The sequence below is a fragment of the Phyllobates terribilis genome, unplaced genomic scaffold (assembly GCF_046119375.1).
Source record: "Phyllobates terribilis strain yellow unplaced genomic scaffold, ASM4611937v1 Scaffold_3__8_contigs__length_932513732, whole genome shotgun sequence".
Classification (NCBI taxonomy): domain Eukaryota; kingdom Metazoa; phylum Chordata; class Amphibia; order Anura; family Dendrobatidae; genus Phyllobates; species Phyllobates terribilis.
The window spans coordinates 538,884,190-538,894,644 of NW_027362763.1; the positions used below are offsets into that span (position 1 = coordinate 538,884,190).

Sequence of the window (10,455 nt, forward strand, 5' to 3'; positions counted from 1 at the left end):
CAAAGTTACATTTTCTTCCCAAATACATTTAAGTTGAAAAAAAATGTTCTCAAAGGTGGAAATCCCCTTTAAACAATCAAAATCCATTATTTCTTCATCCGCTACACCACATGGATGCACTGCGATTATTCCTGATATTTTTTTACAAAATGTATGCACACACTGCAGAAATGTCAATTTATACTGTAGATTTCACCCTTTTGAATGCAAAAGATGAAATACGCCACTAATGTTATCCTGTCATGTCCCCAAACGCCATTTACCTGCAGGATTAATCTGTAAATTAATAGCATTGCAATGCCACCCAGTCACCTTACTGAAAGTGCAGCTACCAGGGCAAAGTGAACTTTATTCCTCCTGGCAGCCACCAGCTTTCAGTCATGCAGGTAGGTAGTTATGCCCAGAGTGGCTTCAGTCATCACTCGGTACACAGTGAGCAGCAGCTGTAAGTACACCCCAACACTGACAGCTCACTCTCCAACGCATCTGTGCACAGTGAGCTGTCAAAGTACCAGGGTGTGCTTACAGCTTCTGCTTACAGTATATTGAGTGGTGACTACCCGCTCCGTGCACGCCCCTATGATTGACAGTCGGTGGCTCCCAGGAAGGATAAGGTTAAAGGGATTCTCAGCACAGAATGACTGTTCAAACCAAGTACAGACACTTCGTCCATCATGGCAGGGCCAATCATAAAGTATTAAAAGTTAGAAAGGACCTCCAGGGTCATTGTGTCCAACCCCTGATCAATGCAGGTAATTTATACACACCTTCCCACCCGCATGCTTTCCTTTCATCTCCACCACCCCTCTTCGATTTACAGCTCTTGGCTGAGCTCAATGGCAAACAAACAAGGGGAAAGGTGCATTTAAATGATTGGCACGCCATGATGCATCGAGCACCTGTACTTGATTTGAAAGGTCACAAGAGTCCCTTTAATTTTCTCCCAGTTACAGCACTTTCAGAGCAGAATTGCAATGCTATTTAACCTGCAGGTTAACAGCATTTAGTGACATCACAGGTTCCCTTTAAACAATTTTTAACAATATCAACAGGGCCCCATGCCAATGCTCCATGGGAACACAACCTAAAAGTTGTGTACACTTGGCAGATTTGTTGCAGTTACTTCAAAGATAATATTGTTCCATCTGAATAGTTGCAGAGAAGATACAAGTTTATTCGGATAAAACAAATATTTCTGCCACTTGGGAGTTTACACTAACAGTTCTAAATGTGACCAAACACAGGAGATTGCTGTCCATCCTTCAATAAATCCCCTATTTACACAAAAAATTTGGGCTAGGTCGAGCCTCCCTGTGTTATTAATCAGTGAGTGTATTAATATATTCATTGCTGCTTTCTCCAGTGTCCAGCTTTGTTCTTCTCTGCTTCTGAGTGATGTCACCACAATTTTAGACTAACTGGCTCATTCATTGCGCTATGCATGACCCGGAAGTATTTTTACAATGAAAGCCTAAGGAGCCTCGTTCTTCGCTTCAGAGGACTTCATTGTAAAATCGACTTCCAGGTCAGGCAGATGGCAGCATGATCTGGTCAGTCTGCAGAACAGTGACATCAGTGAGCAGCAAAGGATTGCGCTGGACATCGGAGAGAGCGGTGGTAGGTGAGTATGTTAATACATGCACATTTAAAAGAAAAAAAAAGTGAGCACTTCTTTAATATATATGACCTAGAGGAAAGAAAAGCTAAGACATCAGTCAAATCGATTGATCTATATCCATCTCACACCTGATATAACACCTACATCAGTTATCCACATATTAACCCCAGAAGGTTAATTTAGCAGCAGGATACAAGTCAGGTCCAAAAAGAATAACAGCAGAAGGGAGAATATCTCTCCCATTTATGCCTTTAGTATTGTGTAGCTTTTAGTCATACTATGAAGACCATAGGCGAGGGGGTGGCTGTCATTTATAGTTTCTGCAAACTAAAATTACTGCTACCCACATCAACATGTCAGATGCTTTCGCTTTCTGGCCAGATGACAAATGACAGTTAAAATGGAATTGTTTGCCATGGGTAAAGCCCACATTGTTTGCCCTAACTTATTCATTCCCCTCAGACCATGAAAGACAAAATTCATCAAGTTTTTTTTCTCCTGATGAAAAACTGCTCCAGTTATGTTTGACAGGGGTTAAAAAAAAATAAAAGCAATTAACAGATCTGAGATAAGCAACCAAATCCCACATTTGTGAAAGGAAAGCTCCTACTGAATTAGGAAACACTGCAGAGGCTGGATGACATGGGCCTTCTGGTTCTAATGCAAAAAAACAAAACAAAAAAAACACTTTATTGTACAGTACAACATACACAGCTTTCTCATATTTTATGCATGCCATCTTAGTTCCATCATTTCTGCTTGCTGTAAGTGAATGGAAGCAATCATTTACATCCAGAGGCTGAAAACATGTTAACTTGAGATGATCAGGACAAGTTCCAGCACTCTGAAACACTAACAAACGGACCTGTTTCCAGGGCATTGACAAGTTTTAGAACCTCTGGACTTAAAGAGCAAGCGTCATCCAGGAAAAATAAAACCTTGCTCAGGAGACTGGGTTTGCTAAAATAACAGTCATTTAATACTTGGCCTACCAGCATCCATCTTTATCTAGCCATGCCACTCCATGGTATGTGCCAGCAAAGGAAATGTAGATGTCAGTCAGTTTCACCAGAAGTCGCACACTGCTGCCTATGATTGGCTGCAGCGGTTAGGTGACTGACTAGCATGTTATCAGAAAAAAAATAAAAATCTGATGAAACATTGCAAGTCACATGACCATTATAGCCAGCGACCACAGAAGTCCAGCAGCTGGTTGAAGGGTGATTTGTACACTTCCCACCCCAATAGAGATTATGGAGCACCCTGTGCAGAGTTAGAGTCCTAGTAGACAAGTTTGTTTTGTTAAAACCAGACCCCTGAGAACTAGCTTTTTGCCCAGACTGGCAACAACTGTAAGGCAGTGTGCCCATGATGCAGAAATGCTCTGCATTTTTTCCTGGCAGAAAAAAGCATGCGGATTGTACATGTGTTTTCCTGCCAGGGACATGCGGAAGTGAAGCGTTCACATGCATTTCCGCATGCAATTTTAGCATCACTTGGAAAGTGCTTGACAACTTTGTCACACTATAAATCTATGCCGGTTGCATATATATATATATATATATATATATATATATATATATATATATATATATATATATATATATATATATATATATATATATATATATATATATATATATATATATATTGTGTGTGTGTGTGTGACCGTAAGAATGGTAAAAAAATATATACTTACCTTCTGATTGCCCCTGGTGTCCATAGCGATGCGTCCTGGCTTGCCGGCAGCTCGCAATAGTCTAAAAGGACTAAATGTCATGGCAGGTCATGTGACCACTGCCAGTGGTGGTCACATGACTAAATGACGTCATGGCAGGTCCTTTTACCATCGCGAGCTGCTGGCAAGCGAGGACGCATCGCTAAGGTCCCCGGGGGCCACCAGAAGGCAAGTATAATTTTGTTTATTTTTTTTTTTCACAGGTACTATAGTACCCGAGTCTGGAGGAGAGTCTCCTCTTCTCTAAACCCAGGTACCATATGCACATTGAACCACATGATATCCGCATGTACAGATGCAGTGATGCGGATGACATGCATTCCAATGCAAGTCAATGGCGGCAAAAAAATTGCTAGTGCTGCGTATTTTTCCGCAATGATAATCCGCAGCAGAAATTTCCGCATGTGCACAGCATATGCGGATCATTGGGGAACATGGCAGGCCTTCTACCAAGCATCTTTTATGCGTTTGCCACTGCAGAAATGCTTAAAACGCATCGTGGGCACACAGCCAAATAATGGAGTCAGATTTTTACAAACCAAGTAAAAAAAAAAAAAAAAAAAACTAACAGACACCCCCAGTATGGTTACGATAGTATGTTGTGATGACCCCAATTTTGCAACCGTAAAAACAGCAAAAATCTGTTTGTTACATATCCATATATCTAGCCAACACATGTCCACTGCCACCATGATAGAGGTTGAAGAAGTTTACCTCCTAGAGAAACCTTTTGAAGCATAGGGATGGTAAACCCACAGAAGTTTTCCTGTAGTATACTAACAAATGGCATTACATTTACTTTTAATTTTTGTAGTAGGTGTAACCATTTAAGTTTTCATAAATCAGTAGTACACATGAAAATAAGCAATTTTGTTTCAGCCAGAATTGACCAGTCATTATCAAAAATCTCAGTTCGGAGGTAAAATTTGTATTTAGTGAAGACACTTTCTCATTACACAGATAGGATTGTATCAATAAGCAGCTGCCATCTTCCATCTCAGTAATGGTGTCTTCACTGACTACAGATTTTACCTCAGAATTGAGAACTTTGATAATGACTGATCAATTGTGTCAGAAAGAAGCAAATGTCTGATTATATCTTAAGTTTCTTATTTTCATGTGTACCATTGAGTTAGTAAATAAAATTAAAAACGACCGTTATGCTTTAAGGCTCTCCCCCTTCTCATACTTTTTTTTACCACACAATATAACCCAAAGAGAAACCGTAACATGTAATAAATCCTATTGGATTCACAAAATTAAAAGCAGAACACCCCCAAGTTGCAGGAATCCATCATGGCCGTGCAAGACTCAGGTTTTTATATCATTTGCTATACCCATCCGCTAAGCTAGAATCCTTGATCATCAGGTGCTTCTAGGATTCTTGATCTTGACTTTTGGATCAAGGCCTGGTTCATTTCCCATCAAGGTTTGTGCCCATGTCGAAACACGCAATGTCACAGTTCCATCAGAGTAGACAGGATTTATAGAAATCTTATGCCCACCTTTTTTACTCGGTGTAAGGCCACGTTCACACATTGAATATTTGGTCAGCATTTTACATCAGTATTTGTAAGCCAAAAATCAGAACTGTAACAGAGGAAAACTATAATAGAAACAAGTCACCACTTCTGTATTCATCACCCACTACTGGTTTTGGCTTACAATTACAGAGGTTAAAAAAAAAAAAAAAAAACCTGACCAAATACTGGATGTGTGAACATGGCCTAAAACTGACCCGAGTGTCAAATGCACAACATGTCAGTATCTGAGTTGTGCACATCTTCCTACTGACTTGCATTCGATGCGGAAAATCTGAGTAAATACGCCACATGCTTTATTAAGTTTCCACAGCAGAAACGCACTAAAAACGCATTTAATCCGCACAGGACGATCAAAAGAGCCCTATCAAAGCCAAATAGCAGGAAGTACAAAAATAAAGCAGCTTTATTTAAAACCTGTACCAACAACTGAAAACAATGCAGCGTCAAAAACTCAAAGTAACCCAAATTACTTCATAGGTGCAAAAAATCTGCAATGTCAAAAAAAACTCGGTGGGAATGTAGCCTTACTGAACATCCAACCTTGAAGTTTGTTCCATCCATCTAGCAGGGGTCAATGATCTACTTTAGCTGTCCAGGAGTTTATTTTGAGGTTACACAATATATAATGCAAGGTTTCTACTCGTGACCAGTTCACAATATACGTTTGCACCAGATACATACCATTCCTAATAAAATGGCTGTGTGCATTCCCCCTTCATATACTCAGCAAGTAGTGATCAGTAAAAGCAACGCATCCATGTCCACCGGCGCGTACGGCACATGTCTAGAAGGGCCTTCTCCATGGCACCTCACAGCCGATGACTACTGCTAGACACTTACTGCACAGGAATTTCCTTACAGCCCGGTCCTGCTAGTGCCATTGACCTGCTGTACATGCTTCACATTCCTTCAAGTAGATATTAAACATGGAATGCCTACAACAGCCATAACACAATACGACACCATTACACGTGTAACCTGATACTCGTTCCACAAGTTTTGCACACGTGTCGTGATTACTTGCATGTTATCTAAAGAGTTTCTAAATTAATAGCTTTATTGCCAAGTAGCATAACATCAGGCTGGTGTTGTATAACCTGTAATAACCCCTCATTCACATGGATTACACCGTATAGTCGGTAGCTGGACCATAGATTATCCACTGACAAATGGGTGCCATTTTTATAAGCTTTACATATCAGCTAGATCCTGAACACAAGGCGTTCATAGGGTCAATCACACCTAATGCTTGAGCTTGAAAGCAAACGGTGATCTGGAAAAACAAGGCTGATAAAAGGCATTGTTCATTTATGATCGATTAGTCATGTCTGTTCTGTATAGACAGGACAGCTCCATTAGGAGAATAAAAAAGCAAGAAAAATAAAGTCACTGTAAACCAAGCAGACATGGCAGGAATCACACGTGAACAATGCCTCCCTTTATCCGTAGTCTGCAAGATCAGTCTTCAAGGACATGGGCTTACATCATAATTACATAATTCCAGGAGGGCACATTCAGGAATATTCTATATTATAACTGACTTCTATGCCATATTTCACTAGATGTTAACACTCTTCCCAGATTCAGAATATTACTTTTGTAGAAACTAGTTTGTCAGATTTTTTTTTTCTTCTATTTTGAAAACTTGATTTGCAGTGAAATATTAAAAAACAAAGTTAGACCAAGGTAGAATAGTGCACGTTGCAGCTCTTTATTGACATTGGCAAATTAAAATAGAATAAATTAACAAGTATTTTCTCAAAAAAAGGTTTTATACAAAAATACTGTCAAAATTTCCTAAAAAGCTTTCAACACAGTAGTATTTTCCATGAACTAAATTAACTATATTAGCACAGTGTCAAACATTTTTATTTATTATTTTTTTTGGAGTAGGGGGTGGGGGAGGGAGCATTTGTGAAATGTTTATATTCCACCCTTATTGTTGTATGTACATGGGTGAAACAAGTAACAGGAAAGAATAAAAATTAAATAACAGTAGGACTTCTCCTGATCCAGCAAGGCATTGCCCATATTGTTAAAACTTCCAGTTAAAATAAAAAAAGAAAAAATGGTGCACAGCAATGCATAGATTTAACTGAAGCAAGATGGCAGCTATGGACCTGCTGCCAAGGTTCATGCAACCAACAATTTTCGATCATGTTGATCGAGAGGAAAAGAAAAAAAAATTTAAATGGACTTTGTCAAAATACAATTCATGGACGACTTGATGCGGCAGGAGACAAATCTGCTGAAAACACCCTATTTGCAGAAATAGTGGCTCAATTCACAAGGCAGTGGGAGGGGGGAGTTGAGCATAAAAATGTGGGAATCAAAAGGAAAAAAAAAAAAAATATATAATATATATTCTGTACAGATTAATAGTGGACTCTGGAAGCAAGATTCGGTGTACAAGGAGGAATGTTCAGTTTTTTTTCAGTTTTTGTATTTTTTATTCCAGGCCTAACAGCTCACTCTGTTCGGCTGTTGTTTGCAAACAAAGTCCGTCATAAAATCAAATTCGTTCTGTCCCAGCCATAGCTCTGGTAATTCTTTTATACGATCCAAACCCATTTCTATCACCAAGGACATTAGAACTTCCTCATCTATGAAGTCAGTGTCTATAACACTAGGCGGCAGCATTGTTGCAGGGACGTGGCTGACTGACGGAGGCATGCCAGTGCTGTGCTTTGGATTGCAGTCTCTGAAATGCTGGTTTGTCCCATTTATCTGATGATTTGCAGGATGCAAGTCCGGCATATAGTGGTTGTGTTGGTAAGGATGATGTGTAAAATATTGGTTGTTCAGCTTCTGGAGCTGCATACTAGCAGTAAGCTGCGCTCCTTGATTTGTAACATGGGCTCCCATGAACTGTGAATTGGTAAACCTTGCCGCCGGTGCCATACTGCCATTTGGATGCCCACCATTTACATTCCCAGCCACCATGGCATGCCTGATGCCATTATTAGAGTTCATATTCCCTGTGCTGTAGTGCATGTGCTCTCCCATCAGGCTGTTAAAGGCAAGTTGTTGCTGTTGCTGCTGCTGATGGTGAGGATTTGGAAATTGACCCATTCCCATCCGATGAGCAGGGTGGTGGTGAAGACCGTTTGTTCCATCTGGAAACCGACCATGATTCATTGCCATTATATGGTCTGCCATTGTACACCTAGGGAGAGGATAGAGAGAAATGTAAAATGCGAAAACAAAACAAATGACACCGAATCTAAGGCATCTGATCTCGCCGCTTATCTAGGCAATGATGAATTAAAAACACAGAGCAAGTGTCACCATCTGCAGAACTGCTCAGACATGGCTCTTTCCAGCCTACAAGCACTTGCTCATCTGAGCTCGTTTCCTGCATTATGCACTCGGCTGCTGATAACATGTATACATTACCTTTCAATTCACTCAATCACTGGAAAATCGTTGCCCAACATGACATTAAACAGTACGCCTGGAAACCCCTCGACACACAAGTGACAAAGGCACAGAACACATCTTCAACACTCCCAGCAATGCATTCATTAAACCCCAGTCACAGCACTTCAGCACTTTCCAGAAACAGTCCTACAAAGGCTCTCCATAATCTCATTTCTAATCATTAAAGGTTACGCACATAAGAGGGCGATCAGTGAAGTATCAGCCGTCCCCACCGCGAAATGAGCATAGATCCCCTTGCAGCAACCATGACAGATACATTATATAAATATTGAACTTCCTACAGCAGGGGATGAGAAGGAAAGCAGGCAGTGAGGGGCTCACAACAATGCAAACAAAGGTACTACATCATTAGCAAGTCATGCCCATATGCTGAGGGGCTGCAGCCTGATGTGTTCATTTACAGGGGCGCTGACAAGATCCACAACCCAAGTGGATCAGCACGCCTGGCAGCATTTAAAGGGATTTCAGACCCGTTAAAACCCAGCACCACTATAGCACACTGCCCACTTAACTTACTGCCACATTAAATAAACCATCAGCAGCCCAACTTTCCCATCACACACTATATATTCCTATAATGCAAAGGACAGATAACCCAGCAACACATCCCTGCAGCTAGAGAATAGGTAACCTGACCATTAAAGCAACTTTTACCATGCACTGAATTATTAATGATGGCACTGCCATCTGCCTGCCATCTCCATAGAGCCCAGAGCAGAGGAGACAATGAGCCCAGCTCGTCCGATCTGGTAGGCAGCAGCACACTTACCCCTTGTGAGCGATGCTAAACTGCTGCTTGGAGGGGATCAGGGGGGAGATCCCAGCATACAGGAGGATTCAGCAGATCTCTTTTGTGTAATGCGATCCTGCTGCAGCGCTGACGTTCCCTCACTCCTCAGCGAGAGGCATCGGGGCTGCCAACAATGAACTGTGCTGCTGCTTCCCTGCTTGTTAATATAGGATTGCAGAAGGGAGGAGCAATGGGGGGAGGAAGAAAAAAAAAAGCCTAGCAAGGCAAGCAGCAGAAGTAAAACCTGGATTAGGGATAAACACAGCCGGAGCTGGAGGAGATCCAGCAGCCCTGATGCTGCTCTGCTGTCCTGGTGACACGTGGGAGCTGCTGCCTGCCACTAGGGGTCTTTATTCTCTCCCCTTTGTATGCAGGCAGCACTGTCTACACTGACAACAGCCTGGCCATCCACTATTTATCAACTTTCTGTCTCACCTGATAAATAAAATATAGGCTATGATAAGATGATGCATTAAATGTGCTCAGGAGCAGATGGTAGGTGTCATGTAGTGTCCTTGGGTGTATCCTAGTATTAAAGGGACAAGGCACTTAATGGAGATTCCTGTGTACAGTTCACACATATGGTGATAGAAAAAAACAAAACTTTCTATCCATACATGTGCTGCCATAGTTATATAGTCGAAAAATGTCAAATGTCCGTCAAGTTCGACCGAGAGATGGGAAAAAGGAAAGAGTATATGGTTAGCGGAGGTAATCAGATATAGACAGAGTTCACACATACAGTGTATACAGATATAGACAGTTTCAACAAAAGTTGTTGTTTGTTTCTAATTTAAAAAATGCACTCTGATAAGATGAAAAAAGGGTACAGGATATATGTATGATCACTGGGGTCCCACCAATCACGAGAAGGGGGGTCCCGTGTCATCCATTTGCCTCTAACATGGACATTGCATGATTCACTATTTAAGTAAGGGTGCTTTCACATTGCGTTTAGTGGGTCTCATCGAGGCTTGCGTCCGAACCTTCCTGCAAAATGCGATTCGGATGTATGTGCCGACGGGGCCATAGACTGTAATGGTGCCAGCATAGTGAACGTGTGCTCTGTGATGCATCATTTTCGGGTGTGTATACCTACTGGAGGCGGACCGTCAGACATAGTAGACGGCTTCTGGGTATCTGCCTCCAGTAGGCGTGCGCTCCCGAAAATGATGCACGTCAGAGCGCAAGTTAGCTCTACCAGCAACATTACAGTCTATGGCCCAGTGGGCACATACGTCTGAATAGCGTTTTGCAGGGGACGCGACCACAGAGCGTGTCCCTTAACACAATGGGAGAGCACCCTAATAGAGGAAGCTTGAGG

The 10,455-nt window shown here is 41.5% G+C and overlaps 1 protein-coding gene across 2 annotated transcripts; it reads right to left on the bottom strand.

Moving 5' to 3' along the window:
- Positions 1–6,587: 6,587 nt before the first annotated feature.
- Positions 6,588–9,325, bottom strand: CITED2 (Cbp/p300 interacting transactivator with Glu/Asp rich carboxy-terminal domain 2). Of its 2 annotated transcripts, none has more exons than XM_073671349.1 (2): positions 9,111–9,325; positions 6,588–8,066 (listed from the first exon to the last, which is right to left on the bottom strand). In XM_073671349.1, the coding sequence occupies exon 2, from the start codon at positions 8,057–8,059 to the stop codon at positions 7,361–7,363; it is 699 nt and encodes a 232-aa protein (XP_073527450.1). In that variant the 5' UTR covers positions 8,060–8,066; positions 9,111–9,325; the 3' UTR covers positions 6,588–7,360. The 2 variants fall into 2 exon arrangements, with proteins under 2 accessions (XP_073527450.1, XP_073527449.1); XM_073671348.1 differs by lacking the exon at positions 9,111–9,325 and adding an exon at positions 8,517–8,537.
- Positions 9,326–10,455: the final 1,130 nt, after the last annotated feature.